This window comes from Nilaparvata lugens, chromosome 13, assembly GCF_014356525.2.
Source record: "Nilaparvata lugens isolate BPH chromosome 13, ASM1435652v1, whole genome shotgun sequence".
In the NCBI taxonomy this organism is placed as follows: domain Eukaryota; kingdom Metazoa; phylum Arthropoda; class Insecta; order Hemiptera; family Delphacidae; genus Nilaparvata; species Nilaparvata lugens.
The window spans coordinates 13822206-13843187 of NC_052516.1; the positions used below are offsets into that span (position 1 = coordinate 13822206).

Genomic DNA, 20982 nt, shown 5'->3' on the forward strand with positions numbered 1-20982 from the left:
GTATTTTTTATTTATCTATGGTCTAGCTATCGCTGTACAGCTCACGGGTTCGATTCCCATTTCGTCTGACATTATTCGTAAGATTCCTTACCTCTTCAGTCATCACCCAGGCATAAGTCACAGATGTATGTGGGCATCATTGGGCATCAATTGGAACCGTTTTGGGCGTAAGCCTGTGGTACTCTTCTCAAAGTTATATAATTCTGAATGATTGAATAAATAAATAGAATAGATCATCAACAGCTAACAGCCAAAATTGGCAGTAATATGAATAATGCTACTTTTTCTCATCCATTGAATGTATTTACACACAGATATGAGCTTAGCAAGCTGAGCCCACCTTGTTTGGAACTTTCAATTTCTGAGCTGGAAGCCAAATCTGCAGGATGCATTCAACACTGTCGTGCGTCCCTAGTAGCCTATCGATATGAAATGATAATAACTCATAAGAGTATAAGATATGATAGTTATTGGGAAGATCATCCCATGATTTGTAATACCCTTTGAAAATATGAATGTAACACAATCTAATCATAAATATGTACAGGATAGTTTGTAGATAATGGATAATACCACTTGCTCAAATTAACTGCTCCTATATTAATGTATTTTAATTATAGATTTTCATTTTATTCATACATTGAATCATATACACAAACCATATGAATGATACCAATTAGTGGCTCAAGATAGGCCCAACTCCGGCTTTTAATTGGTATAAGGTGAATCAATAAAATTATGAACACTTATTTGAAATGCACGAACGGTATGTACAAATTTTATTCCTGTAACACTCATTTCTGAATGGACAACAGTGATTGCAAGATAAACTTATCAATAGAATAAATACAGAATAAACTTTTTTGGTTTCTTTAGGTAATTTTCGAACTTAAAAACAAGTCTACACCGTATACACTTCAACTCATGTGAGAGTTAATAAACATTAGAATAGAGAATCATGCAACAATATCTCCTTACTCCTCAATAATTCTAAATAATAAAATTTCAACAAATGTAGTATAGTTTAAAATAACCTAAAGAGTGCAACAGTATTCACAAAGTGTAAAGCTGCGTTAACACCAAAGTTATTAACAAAATGTTAATAACTTAATCCTTTTAGATTCTATTAGATTGAACGGAACTTGACAAACTCATGTTCATCATGTGTATGATAAGTTATGTTCAATCTAATAGAATCTATGAGGATTAAGTTATTAACATTCTGTTAATAACTTTGGTGTAAACACAGCTAAACTGGAGTTTTTCTAGATTTTTCTAACTCATAGACTAGACTTCACTCACTAGAGTGACACTTCAGTCACTAGATTACTAGATAGATATTTTATTTATTGATAGACAATACATTAAATTCAAGTAAAATAACAGGCATTCGCCCACATTTGTTTCTAACTCCAATTAAAGATATACACAGAACCATTCAATAGATATGATAATAATTATTGGGAAGATCATTCCATGATTTGTAATACACTTAGAAAATATGAATGTAACACAATCTAATCATAAATATGTACAGGATATTTGTAGATGATAAATACAATTTCTACCATTAATATTCTTCTATTCCAGTCATCAAGGCCAGTGAATCACCTGAGTATAATATACATATTGTTCTAGTATAACATACTAATTATATTAATATTTTTCGAAATCTTGAAATCCCCAAATTAAGTTGATAGGAAATCTATTCTATACAATACCAGTCATGGTAACAACATCCCCCGTATAAGGCTTACATTGATATGATACTATAACATACTAATTTATGTAGACTACATAATATTCTAGCAAATACTTTAACTACATTAAAATGTTAGTTCATTGACATCTGTACAATCATTTGATAAAAGACTCTCTAGAATTATCGCAATGCAATTATTAGTTAAAATATTTGAATGTCGAAAATTACTATAGACTATATAATATTCTAGCAAATACTTTAACTACATTAAAATATTAGTTTATTGACGTTTGTACAATCATTTCATAAAAGACTCTAGAATTATCGCAATGCAATTATTAGTTCAAAGATTTAAATGTCGAAAATTAGCTTAGTGAATTTACGTTAAATTACTTTTTGTTACTGTAATTAATACATTTTTTTATTTAGTTCTTTTCAATTATATTATCTCCGCTATCGTTAAAAATATCTACAAGTTCATTGATAATGATACATATTAGAAGTCAATTTTGTATAAAACCAAACAAGAAATATCAATAGTAACACAGTTTATGAATACGATTAAAAATTATTTAATTACAATAAAAATATTATGAAAAAACGATCTATTAATTCAATTATTTAACGAAGGTACCTAATAAAGTTAATACATACTTTGGATTGAATAATATATTTATCATTTTATTAGATTTATTTCATGTATATTATTTATACAGATTATTTTAAAATTATAATTCATGCTAATTATTGTTCTTGATTATGAATAGTCACTCTGCAAAGTTTAATTTTTCACGTAATCTTATTCCTAACTGATATATTTACAAATATTTTAAATTCACAGAATCTTTGGTCTACATGTTAAAAAATATTAATTATATAATAGGAAAAGTAATAACGTTGTACAGCCTACATAAATATTATTTGAATATAGTATGTATAGATAATACATAGCAGCATTTTATTCTAATTCAACAATAAATCTAGTAAATTTTCCATTAATTAACATTATCTTTACAATGAATTTATTAACTTATTGATAATTTTATGATTTATTGATTCCGTTCATGACTGGAAGTGATGACACTGGGAAGATTGAGCTCTCTGGTTGCCATTGGGTCAAGAGGCGAGACACTGAAATTGAAAAAAAAAATTATTAAAAGAAATAAAGTAAGGATATTGAGAATAAAAACACACACAACAAAGATATTTTCTTAGTAATTTACTATATTATTTTTCAATAGTATACATTCATATTATACTGTATATTTTATTATGGAGATTATATTGAGAACAAAACCACAAAGACAATAAAACGACTAAAAATTGAATATTAGAATATTTACCAAAACATTAAGATATTCAGATAGGTCTAGGAAATTCACCAAAAATATAGTTGACAGAGCGAAGTCAGGTCTAAGATTCAAGTCGACGGTTTTGCATTTCTCTTTATGTTTATATGTTCCGCATTTACAGCGGAACGCAGCAATAGGTTTTCATGAAATTCGACAGATATGTTCCTTTTTGAATTCCGCGTCGATGTGTACATAAGGTTTTTGGAAATTTTGCATTTTAAGGATAGAATTTAGAATGATACATCATAAATCAGCTGTCACATGCAGTGACGCATGCAATTCAATATCTCAATGTAACTTAGTGAAAAGACAGCTGTTGTGTAGACTATTAACTACATGCAGTGAGGCATGCAATTGATAACTTGAAGTAGCATAGCATTTTCTCCCGACTTTTCTCTGCTTTCAACTCCGTAAGCTTTTGATGGCAGTAGCATATAGCTAGCTGTTTAAATCAAATTATTAGCATTGTCGATACAACACCCAAACAGCCATTAGTCGTTTATACACCGATATCTCGCCGTCAGGACAGGACAGGACAGAATTTACTCTGATGAACAGCATTAGAGGAGACTGTAGTTTATAACTGCGCGAGGTCTACTGTTCACAGAACTACTAGTTTGGTATAGTATTCAATGCTATTTATTCTCTAACTTGTTAATTAATAAATTCGTGGTATTTCTAGACACCATTGTAGTGTTACATTATGGATAAATATCACTACATCCATCTCGCAAACAACTGTATCTAAAGTTTCCAATAGCATTGCTATGCCTTGAACGAATAGGAATGCCTTGAAGAATGGTCAGTCTTTAGACTTAGAATAGCAGATAAGACTAGTAGAAATCAATCTGAAAAAAAAATGAATCAGTCTTATTCCAATTTATATTATTATAATTTCTACTCACTTGGCAATATGGCGATTCAAGATGGACGCAGTCGGTAGCAGAAGAGACGACTGCTGTAGAAATCCTTCCTGAGCCAGGCTTTCTTGAATTTTCGAGTCGAACATTGAGCTCAAACTGATCTTGGTGTCGGCTAGAAGTGAGGCCTTCTCCTGTTTAGCACCTGTTGCTCCCCCTGACGTCACAGAGTTGCTGCTCTTTGGTTTTCTCTTTCTTGATTGTATCACCTCTTTCTTCATTGCTAGTGGACGGTTAACCTAGAAAAATGAACATACATGAATAATAATTATGATTATAATAATTATACAAAATAATTGAATAAATGAAAATTGTTCTGTGGTATCAGTTAATCTGTATGTAATTGATTATGTAAGATAGTATTATGTGCATTATTTTTATTAACAGTATCATGATATTACTCTGTTGTATTATCTGTAAAACGGAAGCATAAAGATAATTAGCTTCGATGAAGCTAAAGATAATTAAAGATATCACAACACCGTAGCTTAGCTTGGAATAAGTCTTTTGAAAGACGTATCTTGTAATGTCAATCAATTAATCTAGTTTAGCCAGTTTGAAATGGATATTTATTTACTCATTTATTTATCACATTGTGTACAAATACTTAACAAAAGGAAAGGCACAAATCATATATTTTACATTAAAAGATACGCCGGCTACCTACGTCTTTCAAAAGACGTATTTACGGCGTTCTGGAGTGAACTTCAGATAAACATTATACTAATGAATGAACATTTTTCTGTGGTATTTGTGGCGAAATCACATATTAGTCAAGACAGTAAACATCTTCATGAACATGTTATACATGAAACTTGGTTCTTCTTCATTTTCCTTTAATGAGGTTTACTCCAACATAATTTACATTCTTTTTGGAAGTTGCATTCTTTTAGATAGGTAACATGTGATTAATAATTTTCTCTATTCCTATGTAGTTTCAAATACATTTCTCCAAGGAATGATACATCAATCTTGTTTGAATAAAACTGAAAATGGAATCCAAAAAAATAATTTTTGGATAGAATTTAGTCATCTCAAACATTCTATACACTTGAAAATTTCGAGTGTAGATTACATAGATTATGTATGTAAGGCCCGCTTTCAACAAAAACTGAACTATGTTTGAGCGGCAGTTTAGTCCAGTCTCATAATTTATAATTAGTTCTGTAATTGGATTTTTCGTTAGTTTAGAATCTACTGTCGCTTAAACCAAGTTCTCGTTTTGATGGAATCGGTCCTAAAGGTGGTTTGAAGCATAGAGAAGAAATAGCGTAAGAAATAGATAAAGATAGCGTAAAAGATAGTGTATCAGTTGTCTCTGTTTGAAGTCGAGCTCCAAAACACATATGGGGCCGGTTTCCGAGCTCGGGATTTAGCCAAGTCCTAGACTCTAAACAGCTGGAGTCAGAAAATTGGTTTTCCAAAACGGGGCGTAGTCTCAGTCATTGTCATAGTCACGTTTGGATTAGATTTCGAAAAACTAGAAAATTGAACACAAAATAAAATAAAGAGAAAATAGGGTAAATTTTCAGCTACTTTGAATTATTTAGGAATGTATAATTTCGTCAAGGAAAAACGTTTCCAATTATAGAAATGAGAAAATAAAAACTACAACTACTGTTACAAAAGGTGCGACTACGCCCCGTTTTGGAAAGACAATTTTCTGACTCCAGCTGTTTAAAGTCTAGGACTTGGCTAAATCCCGAGCTCGGAAACCGGCCTATAATGTTTCATACTGATTATGATTAAAAACAAATGACAAAGTAGATGGTGGACTTACATTGTGTAGTTTGAAATAGAGTCCACAGGCATTGCAAACGGGCTCCCCATTGTTGTTTCTTCTCCATAAGGTGGTGGTGTTGGTTGAGCAATTGGCACAGGAGACTCCAGTTCTACGGTTCCCGCTCTGTAAAAACATTTCCATCAGTTATTATTAATCAATCTTCATTTATTATCTTCATTAATAATTATTCCGTTAAAAACCCAAACACAGTTGTGGAATAAATCAAATATTTGTTTGAATTTGAACTTGGATCATGACCCAACGTTCACAATTTGGAAAAACTCGAAAACTCGAAAAATCAATAGTTGACAGTAGGTATCACTAATGTGCCGAAGACCTAATGTACTTTCGGTAGGTCTACTTACCGCACCAACTTATTTCTGAAGAATTCTAAAGGTGCGTACAGATATACGCGCCGCGAACATGAGCAATTCACTTTTAATCAGCTGACTATATCTATATTTTTACAGAAACGGTAAGATACAGATATAAAAAGCTTGGCATCAGCTGATTAAAAGTGAATTGCTCATGTTCGCGGCGCGTATATCTGTACGTACCTTTACGGTAACAAAATTTTCAGCAACGAAATATCACTAATGTGTCCAGACCCCAAAGTACTTTCAGTAGTTATTGCAGCAACATTTTTCTGATGAATCCTGACAGCAACTAAATTTTTGCAGCAACTAAATATCTCTAATGTGTCTACACCCAAAGTACTTTCGGTAGTTATTGCAGCAACCTTTTCCTGATAAGTCCTGACATATGGTTGGTCTACTTACCGCACCAACTTATTTCTGAAGAATTCTAATGGCGACAAAATTTCAGCAACTAAATATCACTAATGTGTCTACACCCCAAAGTACTTTCGGTAGTTATTGCAGCAACCTTTTTCTGATGGATCCTGACAGCAACTAAATTTTTGCAGCAACTAATTATAACTTATGTGGCCAGATCCCAAAGTACTATCGATTCTTACTGCAGCAACTTTTATATGAGTCCTGACAGCAACTAAATTCTTGCAGCAACTAATTATAACGTATGTGGCCAGATCCCAAAGTACTATCGATTCTCAATGCAGCAACTTTTATATGAGTCCTGACAGCAACTAAATTCTTGCAGCAACTAATTATAACTTATGTGGCCAGATCCCAAAGTACTATCGATTCTTACTGCAGCAACTTTTATATGAGTCCTGACAGCAACTAATTCTTGCAGCAACTAATTATAACGTATGTGGCCAGATCCCAAAGTACTATCGATTCTTACTGCAGCAACTTTTATATGAGTCCTGACAGCAACTAAATTCTTGCAGCAACTAATTATAACTTATGTGGCCAGATCCCAAAGTACTATCGATTCTTACTGCAGCAACTTTTATATGAGTCCTGACAGCAACTAAATTCTTGCAGCAACTAATTATAACGTATGTGGCCAGATCCCAAAGTACTATCTATTCTTACTGCAGCAACTTTTATATGAGTCCTGACAGCAACTAAATTCTTGCAGCAACTAATTATAACTTATGTGGCCAGATCCCAAAGTACTATCGATTCTTACTGCAGCAACTTTTATATGAGTCCTGATAGCAACTAAATTTTTGCAGCAACTAATTATAACTTATGTGTCCAGATCCCAAAGTACTATATCGATTCTTACTGCAGCAACTTTCATATGAGTCCTGACAGCAACTAAATTCTTGCAACAACTAATTATCACTAATGTGTCCGGACCCCAAAGTACTATCGCTACTTACTGCAGCAACTTTTATATGAGTCCTGACAGCAACTAAATTCTTGCAGCAACTAATTATCACTAATATGTCCACACCCCAAAGTACTATCGCTACTTACAGCAGCAACTTTTTCATCAATCCTGAAAGCAACTAAATTCTTGCAGCAACTAATTATCACTAATGTGCCCAGGCCCCAAAGTACTATCGCTACTTACAGTAGCAACTTTTATATGAGTCCTGACAGCAACTAAATTCTTGCAGCAACTAATTATAACTTATGTGGCCAGATCCCAAAGTACTATCGATTCTTACTGCAGCAACTTTTATATGAGTCCTGACAGCAACTAAATTCTTACAGTAACTAATTATTACAAATGTGTCCACACCCCAAAGTACAAAGCAGTAGATTCAGTACTTACCGCAGCAACTTTTTTCTGATGAGTCCTAACAGGTGGTCTGTTGACTCCGTTGATTCTGTTGTAAAGTCCACAAGCGTTGCACAGATAGTGACCGGTACCATCCCTTCTCCAGAGGGGTGTCACACTGGCAGCACAGTTCACACACTCTTTCATGTCTGATGAACCGAATAGTGAACCTGAATTGAAGAAAAAATATTATAATAATTATTAGTTTTATTCATTCAATTGTGAGTACAATCATAGAGAAACAATAGCCTAAGTAGATATCCCATGGTATAGGGCGTTTATGTCGCAACTTTTACTGTTATCTCAAGCCGATAGTTCACGTAGTTCTTTCCCGTGAAGCTGTGTGACGCTTGAAGTCTCTCATACTGTGCCGTTCATACACTCTCACCCCAACAAAACAGTAAAAATCGACAATAATCGACAGTAATCGGCTTGAGATAACAGTAAAAGTTGCGACATAGACGCCCTATACCATGGGATATCTACTTAGGCTATTGTTTCTCTATGGTACAATCATGACACTTATATTTTTCCTTTTCCTTCTTCCTTCGTCCTGGTACCCCCAGAAGAAGGGAGTTTATTACAGAAAATATAACAAACAAAAATGAAAAATACACTTACAAACAAAAAATGAATAATAATATACAAAGCAAGAATGACAAATGATAAGAAAATTCCTTTTCAGTGGAAAATTTCAAAAATTATAAACCATATGAAATATGAATTTATATAATAATAATTGTAATAATAATAATAATATCGAGTGACCTGGCTGGCTCATGTCTGGTGTCAGAGTTTTCAGGCCACACCTGATCAATTACAAGGCCCCTGACATGACCTAGCGACTGTTTTTAGGCAGCAGGGACCGACGAATTAACGTGTTCATCCGTGTTCACACACGTTCGTATAATATACGTTTAGTATAACGAATTATTATTATAAATAAAAATATGAATCTGAGTATCCTCTTTTTAAATGATTTCTTGTTTTGACTTTGAAAATGACATTTTAGTAGCCGAAACATATCGTCACGAAATAATTAGAAAAGGGTATTCAGTTTTATATTTTCATTTATAATAATAATTCCTTATACTAAACGTAAATTATACGAACGTGTGTTCGGATGAACACGTTAATTCGTCGGTCCCTGCTGTCTAAAACAGTCGCTAGGTCATGTCAGGGCTTTGAAATTGATCAGGAGCGACCGTCTTATTCTTATATGAAAAGGCACAACAGGTCGATGCCCCAAAACTATTCCCTATAAAATTGACACTATATAGTCCAATTAAAAATGTGAAAAATTGAAACTAAAAATGAAGAAATGAATATAATTGGGCCGTTGCCCAAAACTGACCCTCTTCAAATAGCAAATTCATTCTAAAGTCAAAATAAAATAGAAGTCGAAAGTCTGAAGTCTAAATAAAATGTAGGTCAACTCACAATCACTAATATTATTAGAAGAACGATTCTACACTTCAAAAACAGATACCGGAAGAAACTAGAACTATTATTAACCGAAAACCCTAATAAAATGAATGAGTATTCATTAGAATTCGAACAATATGACTCCCAACAACGCAATCTTTATTTTCTTCCCATCTGTAGTGAAGAATATGATAATAGAAGACAGTTTTAGAAAGTTTCGGTTTTGTTTTCAAGTGATGTTATCAGAATGGTGATAAGATTACGATGTTATTATCAGAGTACAAATAATAATATTATTTACAGGAGAGATCAGTTAGTTGCTGGATTGGTTGTAGAATATTGATAATAATATAAGAATCTATCAATCAATAAAGTTTCAATAGTATCATCAATCTGAGGCAAATAGTGTTTAGAGGGGAGGAGGAGAAGAAGAAGAAGAAGAAGAAGAAGAAGAAGAAGAAGAGGAGGAAAAAAGTAGAAGCTCATTCTTCTTTTTCTTCTTCCATTTCTCCTTCTTCTTCTTCTTCTTCTTCTTCTTCTTCTTCTTCTTCTTATTCAACTTCTTATTTTTATCATCATCATCATCATCATCATCATCATCATCATCAACATCATCATAATCGTCATCATCATCATCATCTACGACTTCCATCACCAGTGTCAACAACTGTTCTCTCCAAATCTGGTTGGTTGATAATATTCGAAATACGTGTAACAACTCTATATTCTGGCGGTAGACGGCAGCAGCTATTGGGTGGAATATTGAAGTAGCTTGACTCGAGACTCCGCCCACTCTCTCTCCTCATTGGTCGACAACTCGAACTCTTATATCTGCCACTAGGTGACAGCAGGTATCGGGTGGAATATTGTAGCTTGACTTGAGACTCTGATCACTCTGCACTCTCTTATGATTAGTCAACAACTATCGGAAATACTAATATAATTCGACTCTCAACTATGTTACTTCAATGAGATTCCCATTTTAGAGTCAGCATCAATTTAACATTGATTTAATCCTTATCAAACATTCGACAAGGCAGATCAACTCAAACGGGTTTGTAATGGGTGACACTTTGTAATGTACTTTGGATGTGATGGACAACAACAATATTGTTTGGTCTCACTTGATAGGAAAAATATTCAATTTTTTATATCATTTATATAGATTATTTTATTGATTTTCTATAATTTATAGTGAGGTGTATATTTATTCATTGAATTATCTTCGCCTATTAAAAAATTATTCAATGCATAAAACTTAATTGTTATAGTATTCTAATTTGTAATGTAATTGTTTTTGATGAATAAATTTTATTTGATTATAATTAACAACTTAGCTACTATTCAATGAATTTCAATCAGTATTTCACATGGAAAGTTGAATTCTTCTTCTTCTGCTAGTGCCTATTCGTTCCGAATATTGGCGATCAGCCTGACTATGGATATCTTATTTACAGCCATCCTGAAAAGTTCTGTTGTAGTTTTGGAGAACCAGGTACGCAGGTTTTTCAGCCATGATATTCTCCTTCTTCCTGGTCCTCTTCTGCCATATATCTTTCCTTGGAGAACGGATTTCAGCAGGCCGTATTTTTCTTCATTACGCATTATATGGCCAAAATATGCAAGCTTCCTGCTCTTGATGATGCTCATCACTTCCTAATCCTTATCCATTCGCTCCAATACAGCTTTGTTGGTCACTCTGTCCATACATGAAATTCTCAACATTCTTCTATACAGCCACATCTTAAAAGCCTCGAGTCTTTTTTCAGTTGACTTGGTCAATGTCCATGACTCCATCCCATAGAAGAGTATTGAGAAAATGTAGCAGTGGAGGAGTTTGATTTTGATGTGCATATTAAGGTTGTGACTCTTGAACAGTTTTGCCATCTGATTGAATGCAGCCCTCGCTTTTTCTATTCTGCATTTTACCTCTTGAGAATGATCCCATTTCTCATTGATCAAGGTTCCCAGATACGTGAACTGTTGCACCCTCTCTATTGGCTTGGTGTTAAGCATCAAGTCACATCCTCCCACTGCTCCCTTACTTATCACCATGAACTTTGTTTTGTTGAAAGTTGAATAGAATAATATAATTCCAAGATGTACTCAGATGATCCAATGAAGATTGAACTCAACAATGTTTTATTCGTTAAAAAATATATATAGAAAAGGAGAAGAGAATTTAGAAGAGATAAAGGAGAAGAGATAAAGGAGAAAGAAGAGGGAAGGAAGAAGTCGAAGAATAACAAAAACTTAATCAAAAGGATTGAGAAGATTCAACCAATTAAGGAAATGCAATTTTTGAAGAAAATTGAGAAAAGATGTTATTCCAAAAGCAGTCATAAAATACTATATTTTCATTATTAATCTTATTGTAGAAGAGATATTGGTAGACCTTTAAATGGATGGTAGGTGTATTATAAGTTATATAATTTTAAACCGAAAAAGATGTGTAGTTTACGACTCATCCTGAAAAGAAGAAGAAAAAAATGAAGAAGAAGAAGAAGAAGAAGAAGAAGAAGGAGAAAGAAGATGAAGAAGAAGTATCCTTTTGTAAATGTAACATGTAAGTGATAAATTCAACTATTCATTGTGCCAGTAGACGGTATAGCATCTACTGGGTAAAATATTGGAATGAAGAAGAAGAATAATGAAAAGTAAAAGATCAACCAACTAGAAGACAGTAGGCTGAGCCTGAAGAAGAAGGAAAAGGAGAAGATAAAGAAGAAGAAGGAGATGTAAGAAAAAGTACAATATTTTTTTAGTGCCTTACTTGGATCATAGGCTTCCTCCCAGGTGTGTGGAGTTCCATTGGGTCCATACACAGTAAACGTTTGAGGTCCCCCGGCTGAGGGGTCGGTGGCTATCACAGTCGGCATGCCCTGAGTCGAGTTGTACAAGTCTTGGGCGTTCCAGTAGGCTGCAGCACCACCACCACCACCAGCATTGCCTGACTCACTTCCTGCAGGACACAGGCCTTTGGTCGCACCGAACATCCTTATCTACGAAAGAAACAATGAAATGAATGGATATTTTGATAAAATAATATCTAATGTATATTCAATATAAAATGTGATTTAAGTGAATAGAAATTCTGACATGTAAAGAAAAAAAATCGTTGCAAGAACCCGTTTTGCACTTTTGATACACAGTTTGGAAACAGAGAAATTAGAATGTAATTTGTAAATTTATGAATATTTTGATAAAATCCAATGTCATATTCAATATAAAATGTGATTTAAGTGAATAGAAATTCTGACATGTAAAGACAAGAAAATCGTTGCAAGAACCCTTTTTGCACTTTTTATACACAGGTTGGAAACAGAGAAATTAGAATGTAATTTGTAATTTTTATTAAACGAAAATCCCAATTGAATGCTGTAAATCACCCCGAAGACTTCTGCTACTGCAAATATTGACAATGGAATAAAATAAAATTCTTTATTGTCATTAAACACACAGTGCAATAGACATAGTCATCAGGAAACATAAAACATACAACAGTCACACAGACAAATACAAAATAAAGCGTTTCACAGAAGTCAACAATATGGAGTCGGAACACACATCACAATAAACTTCAACAAGAAATGAGTTCTATACATAAATGATTCCTAAATAGATATTCATATCAGATGAATATATTAAAACATTGGAATAAATCATAAAAAAGAAAGGTTCTCCATACTCAAATCCTACCATTCTTGGAGTGAATATAGTGGTTTGGATTTCAGGAACTTGTACATTATAGTTTTAAATTTTCAAAAACTTACATTTCTAGCATCTAATGGTAACTTATTAAATAATTTTATACTCATATAATCAAAGTTCATTCAAGTCTTAGTCAATCTAGCCTGCGTTAGAGGGTAAACAGCTAGATGGAAATTCGATGAGCGCTACTATACAAAAAATATTTGTCAGCCAGGGTACTATGTGAGGGTAAGCATTCCTGACCGGCAATTAGGAGGAGTTACTGGGTTCGATTCCAGGGCTGGAAAAATAATTTTTGTATAGTAGCACTCATCGAATTTCCAACTAGATGTTTACCCTGTTGTCAATATTTGCAGTAGCAGAAGTCTTCGGGGTGAATTACAGCATTTAATTGGGATTTACGTTTAATAATTATTATTCATTAATTAGAATTTGAACAAATGCAACTTTCAATTTATTTCCATCTGTAGAATGTAATTAATTGCATAGGCAGAAAAGGATAGACTTATCTGAAGTCCTAATTTTGAAAATTTAAAACTTTATTATAGAATCATGAGAATAACAATATTTTTCGTGATTCAATATTTGAAGATATAATTAATTGATAATTATTAACCAGATTCATCAATTACATTAATTACCATCATATCAGATAGGACTGTTCAACGGCTGGAGCGAAACGGTGGAACAAGAGAATTGGCAACTATGCCCTCCAATCATTCCTATAGTGAGGTCCACGTTATATTGGCAGTGTCTGTTTAGCAATGGTATTGCTATTCTTGTCTATCATTCAACAAAGCGGATAGCGCTATCTCTTTCTCGCTTTGCTCTGTTGCCAGATCGTCTTCTAACAATGTAGAATCAATTAACATAATACTATTGTGAAAATTCATTATGTAATAATTGAAAAATATAATTTCTTCCTTTATAAAATATGATTGATTATTTTAAACCAGAATGAACATTTAATATCACATCAATAAATCTGTATCAGCTACCGTCTATAGAAGGGATTGACATTGATCGGCAACGTTGTTCTCCTATCTTTCTCCACTGTCATTATAACGTGGACCTCACTATAGTGACTTTATATGGTGATTCGCACCTTATTGGTCAATATCGGAAGGAAAAACAATTTTCCAGAAAAAATCTATAAACTATAATTACCTGTTGTGAACCCTGAGTCAACGCTCCAGTTTGACCTTCAAAACCCTGGTGACCTTGAGGTTGACCTTGAACCGCTGCCGAATAACTGACTGCGGCAGCCTTGGCGTGCGGATCAGCTGATTTCATGAAGACGACCGGCGAGCCCAGCGGACTATCAGCTGATTGCACGCAGTAAGACAGCTCAGCTGCCACTGACGAATCAGCTGTTGACTGCTGATCAGCTGGCTGACGCTGGAAATTCAGCTGGTAGGTATGGTGATGATGGTGGTGAGTTTGAGACGGTTGGGCGTATTCTGAGGGTGGTGAACCGGTTTCATCAGTGTAACTCACCTGCGAAAAATTCGAACCCATTAACTCTAATTGAAAAACAATATTAATCTCTAATTAATCAAAGAAAAGTTTGATGTCTGATTAATTTATGGTAGCACAAGGACAACCTTATTATTTTATCTTTCAATGTTATTATATTAGTGTTATTAAATAATAAATAATTTTTTTTAAAATTAAATCTCTTCATTTTTTAAAAATTAAATCTCTAAAAAACTAAATATCTTTTTTTTAAGTTTAATCTCTAATTAGAAGAAAAGTTCAATTTAATCAACAGAAAGTTACGATTTTGATTAGTTCTCATTTTCGTTTCCTAGTTTTACTACTGTCTCCAATTTATTCTATAAAAGCTTTCCATTATTTCCAATCTACGTAGGCTATTCAATTATTAAAAAATACCCTAAACGTATTTATCGATTTGATAAGACACTTTCAAGCCTTGTAGGAAGACTTGATACTTTTTGTGATTTATTCTTTCGTTATCTAGAAGAGGAAAGAAATAGGTCCTCAAGGAGGACAGACAGAGTAGGGAAGTAGGAAACCATGACTGTTCTCTTCAACTCTGACCCAGTAGCTACTCTATAACATCATTTCTAAAATCTTGAAATCTTTGCAAGTGTCATATTTATTTTGTCTAAGTTTATTCAACTTTTGTACCTTGTTCTTTTTTTGTAACTGGGCACCTGCCGAAAACCCTTCGGGTTTGGCATGAACCTCAATTGTTTTCAGTAGTGAATGGAAATTTTGATTTTGAATTTTTTTTCTGAAAAGTTACGTCATAGACTCCCACTATTTTGACGTCATAATTATGACATCTGACGGTTCATAATGATGATGTACGCTGTAATAATGACCATTCATCATAGTTATGAAGAGAAATTTGTGGGTTTCTATGAACGGAATTTCCTATATTTGTGAGGCATGATATGTTATAAGTAGGCAGAGTTAGTAGACTAACTAAACCTACTATTGAAGAAAGATGAAAAGAAAAGCATTACTCAAAATGTCTTAGTAATATACTAACGAAAAACTACCACAACTGCAACAAACCTTATCAAAGGGATATTTAATAACATAATTAGAATCGGTGATTCATTCGCTAATAAGTATAAGGAATTTTTAAGTTCTAGATCTCCTCTTGAGGGGATTAAACGACGATGTATTTGAAGATACATTGAATAAACTGTATGCTCAGTGTGGTTACTCTATCACTTCTTTACTACACGTGACGTCACGCAGGCGTTCCCCCCACCACTTTGAATCTTACACCTGTGAGTGATCAACCTTCTGTCTACTTGATAAGTAGGTACCTCAAGTACCTCAAGTGAAACGACGATAATAAAGAGGCTGCCTAAAAAGAAGTTGTTAGGTCATGTCAGAGGCCCTGAAATTGATCAGTTGCGACCTGAAAAATCTGACATCAGACTTGAGCCAGCCAGGTTACCCGATATTATTAGCTTATTATTATTTATACGAGAATAATACATAGATTGCATAATAATAATACGAGCGAGTTTCAGAGTTTTCAGGTTGCATCTGATCAATTTCAGGGCCTCTGACATGACCTAACGACTGCTTTTCAGGCAGCCGGGCTCGGCTAACGTGTCCATCTGAAATGTATTGTTGACCGAGCGAAGTGAGGTCTAAGATTCAAGTCGACGGTTTGGCATTTCTCTTAATGTTTATAATTATGTTCCGCATTCACAGCGAAACGCAGCAATAGATTTTCATGAAATTCGACAGATAGGCTACCTATGTTCCTTTTTGAATTCCGCGTCGATGTGTACATAAGGTTTTTTAGGATAGTACAAAAGGAAAAGGAGTCTCCTTCGAACGCCAATATTACCGTAAAAATCAGACTATTGAATTATTCATCATAAATCAGCTGACAAGTGATTACAAAGATTACAGCCAGTCTATTGCTGTATTTCCATAAGATCTACAGTTTCAATAAGATACTTGTGAATGAGAATACTGCGTGAGGTCTACTGTTCACAGAACTACTAGTATATGTTTATTTTAGTATGGACCTCTATACCTTGAACAGTGGCAGTATAATCACTCATACTTTCGGAACAAATTATGAAAAATTGTGTACTAAATAGATTACCATATGAGCAAAAGTGTTAGCGTTGATTCCGCCATGTTGGTTGATTATATTACTGCTTGGTACAGACTCAAGTGTGACGTAGGTCGCATTGTCAGGTTGCTGCTGATTATGTTGATGATTGTGATGCTGATGGTGATGATGTTGATGATGATTCAGCAGTTTCTGTTCGTTGTCATCTTGATGATTGACAGGCTCATCCACTCTCTCGTATTTCACCTGAAATTAAAAAAAGAATTCCGATAATTAACTTCACATTTGTAATAACTTATCTAACAGAGTTGACTGGAAATTGATTATTATTTGTCCAATCTTAAGCCGCGTTTATACCAGAGAAGAGAAAACATAGACTGTTTTAGATTGTTTTATTCTATGACGAAAGTTGTCAACCGAGTTTTCAACAAAGTGCGGGATTTATTGCCAACTACTTGAAACGCACATGAACATTCAACTTGTTTTTTACAAAAAATTGACAACTTTTTCGAAGAAAACTATTCATGGACAACATTTTGTTGACAAATTTGGTGTAAACGCAGCTTTACTGTAAAAATTGTATGAATGAGTTATCTTTACTGTAGTGGGATTCACTTTATAAAGATTGCACCTGATTAACTTTAGTTTGCTATCCTTATCTGTTATTAAGGTTGTGCATTCAATAATTTTTTTTTCATTTTTTTTCTTTTTCTAATCTATTGGACAGGTTCTTAGGACATAATCTATGCAATTGAAATATTTTTATCAGCTTCTGTTAGCTAACAATAGGACTTCAAAAGTCACTTTTTTGAGGCAGATGGTACACATACCCTACAAAAACTACTGGTTAGAAAAATTTTAGAAAAAATGCAAGTCTCCTCTTCAATATAGAAAAAATTACGTCAACTTAGTTTTTGAAAATGTGAAAAAAAAATTAAATTTTTATGCATTTTTAACTCTTTTTTCACATTCAATGTTTGTTCTATAGACTTCAAATTTATAGCAACTTGTAGCGCTGTTCTTGATGAATAAAGTTGATGCTTAAACTTCTTTTATAGAAACAATAATAGCCGTTGGTATGTGTACCTTTAAAGCACGGTTTTACACCTGTTATGTTCGGGCAGCAAGTGGATATAGTCCAGGCGCTGGCTTACATTGAGCATACATGAGAGAGGCAGAGAATTTGACTTCGGATTATTGTTAGGGGGTCTTTAGTGTATATGAAACTCGATGTCGTCACGTCCCAGGGTGGTCGACAGCTTGGGGGGGAGGGGGGTAAGTTGTAAAAAACGCGCGCTTATAAAATCGCCTGTCCTGCAGTTACTATTCATAGTACAGCTTTAAATTTTTTCTCAAAATTATGTACACATGACTGGCTTTCAATGTGGTCCTGTACATTTTTGCGATAAACCGCATAGTTTTTCCGTAAAAAAATAAAATATCTCGAAAAATGTATTTTTTTATTATGGACTTTTTGTTATTTCTCGAATATCCAAGTCATTAGCCGACTTAGAGGAAAATGCTTCCAATAAACGTTTTAGGCCGTTTCTTCCCGAATCCAATGATATATATAGTATGGGGGTTACGATCATAGATGCGGCGGTGGGAGGGGGATAAGTAGCACTGTTACGCTGCGGCGCGGTCCTCCCTCATGATTAATGCGCGTAATGGCCTGTCTATCGCATTGCTCCTACTAGTCTATGCATTCAAATTATGTATTTCAGGAACGCTATCTTATGTATTTTCGGTCGCTGAACACGATTTTCCAACTCTCAAGCCTCAATAATTGATAATTCTCATCATAATATACAAATTATGGTCAAAATTACAAACTTCATCTCATTATCATTATTTATGATTACATTGTAATGATAAACCATCTTGTTAGGAATCCTATTGTGTTTTTCAGTCGATAAAAAACTGACATTCCATTAAGAGAGAATAATTATTCGATTTAGTTCAATGATCACTTTGGAATTGCGAAAGTCAAGTAATGGAGTAAGTTAAACAAATAATATAGGCTACCCCACCGTATAACAGGAGTAAAATATTTTCTTAATATAAATTTACAGTTGAAGCAGAAATAATTCCAATTACTCCCATGTGATATGACTAAATATTTGATTACAAAGGAAATACAACTCTAAAGCTGCGTTCACACCAAAGTTATTAACGAGATGTTAATATAACTTAATTTTTATAGATTCTATTAGATTGAACATAACATATCATACACATGATGGACATAGTCTATGTGTTTGCCAAGTTCCGTTCAATCTAATATAATCTATAAAGATTGAGTTATTAACATTTTGTTAATAACTTTGGTGTAAACGCAGCTTTATCATCTGATTTCTGTAACTTATATCTATCAATATATACTTTTCATCTGGCTGAGTTTGACTGATTGTCTTGGGGTGGTACTTGAATAAAAGTGGAATGGGAGATATCTTTGTTGAATTTGATATATTTGGAGAGAATACTGTTGGAAATCTATTGAGGGGAGATCAGTATAATTAAGGTGTGAGAGCAAGCAATCAATTCAATGAAACAACTACAAGGACTCATGAACGTTTCAAATATGAGAGATTGTCAAAGTATAATTGAAAGAAGTCAGGAGCTATTTGTGGATTTTTTTTAGAATCACAATGCAAAATCAATGACTACTTGAAATTTATGACTGATTATTGTAACATAGTTAAAATTATCTTAAATTGTATTCATGCTCATAAGGAAGGACTCGGGTATTGCAAATAGAAAATGTACGAGAAAAGATCCCATAATTTTTTCATTCAATCACACAAACTATGTTATGGAGTCTGTGTTATATCTAAAAAATTCAAAAAAATACCCATAGAAGTAGAAGATAATTTCCAATAAGGAAACATTAACTCTATACAGTCAATACATTGACACTCTGTCAAATGAAACCTTGAAAATTTAATAAATGTGACAACCGATCATGCTTTGGAGCAAACCCTCATTCAATCATCCAAAACGTGTGAATGGAATAGCTAGTTCTTCAAAGGCTTTCCAAAAAAGACTGCTACTATATAAATATTCCATCAAAGATATTCTGTTCAAGTATGTTGACATCTTTATGGATATCACTGGAGATTGTGAAGAAAGTCATCGAATGAAGTAAAACAAGAATAATGAGAGATGAGAATGATTTTCAGAAGCATAAACTTCTCAAAAGAACATAACATTTTTCTTCAAGACTCTGATGGACAACAGAATCTGCATAATGTTATCAATGGTCTGGAAGCAAGTGAAGAAATGTGTGATTCTCTTTTGAACGTATAGAAAGAAATAGTTATTCGGTCTCCAACGAATTTTATCTGAACATAGTTCTGGCAAATTGTAAAAGTGTATTCTCACCTATAAAAAGAAACAGAGTTCTTTCATTCTCCACGATGCAATCAAACAAAAATCCTAGTCTTAGTTAATTCTAGAACAAAAAAATCTGATCTCTGTATTTTTACTAGGTAGCTGTTTAAAGATAATTCAGCATTGAAGTTTTAGTGCAGCATGCATTTCTACAATAACCACAATCTCTGTCAACATCTCATGGATATTTGAAAAAAAAACTCTTAATCTCACTTGGCCCATGAAATTGTAAGTGAAACTAGTTGTGGATTTGACTAAATCCCTAAATATCGTTGACAAATTCGCATAATGATGACATGGCTCTCCTGAATTCAACTCTCACTTCACTTTTCAAAACTTCAATACACTGCAAGATTATGGAAACTTTGTGATGAGAAGATTTATGAAAATTCTCAATAAAGATGGAGTGATACAGGTGGACATAGCTTTTCATGTCTATGGTCTAAAATCAAACAAAGGTACGGTAGTGAACATATTAGAAGCAACAGAGTAAAAGAATCACTCCAATAATATGCTCTCCAAACCATCGAGACTTGATTTCTAAATCTGATGCAGAGATTTATTAATGTGACATACAAGAATCTATAAAGGAATAATCCATACCTTAGCTAAGTGCAGGAATACATACATTCATTCATTTGTGGATAAAATCATATAAATATGTTTGGGGAAGAATAACTTGTTACCATTTCAAAACAATCTGAACGGGAATACCATAATGGATGAATCAATCAAAAGTTGGTGAAATATCATTATAAAAATACTGTTCCTCAAAATATTATATTTCTCAAAAGTTCACGACAAACTGAAGATTCACGAAAGATTAACATTTTCATTCTAAACATAATCATTATGATAATGAATGAATGATGAATTCCATTTCCACCATGAAGAACTAAGAAATTCCACAAACATTTCATGGAAATTAACTGACTACTATATCAAGTAAGCGTGGCCAGTGTGTAATT

The 20982-nt window shown here is 33.5% G+C and overlaps 1 protein-coding gene across 2 annotated transcripts in view; it reads right to left on the reverse strand.

Moving 5' to 3' along the window:
- Positions 1–749: 749 nt before the first annotated feature.
- LOC111056293 (box A-binding factor) overlaps positions 750–20982 on the reverse strand; it is a 55205-nt gene continuing 34972 nt past the window's right edge. For both annotated transcript variants that reach the window (XM_039439872.1, XM_039439871.1), the window contains exons 6-12: positions 16655–16870; positions 14218–14547; positions 12113–12341; positions 7909–8084; positions 5755–5880; positions 3960–4213; positions 750–2833 (exon numbers count right to left, since the gene is read on the reverse strand). In XM_039439872.1, the coding sequence (XP_039295806.1) occupies positions 2752–2833; positions 3960–4213; positions 5755–5880; positions 7909–8084; positions 12113–12341; positions 14218–14547; positions 16655–16870 (1413 nt within the window). In that variant the 3' untranslated portion in view covers positions 750–2751. The remainder of the gene's footprint in view (positions 2834–3959; positions 4214–5754; positions 5881–7908; positions 8085–12112; positions 12342–14217; positions 14548–16654; positions 16871–20982) is intronic.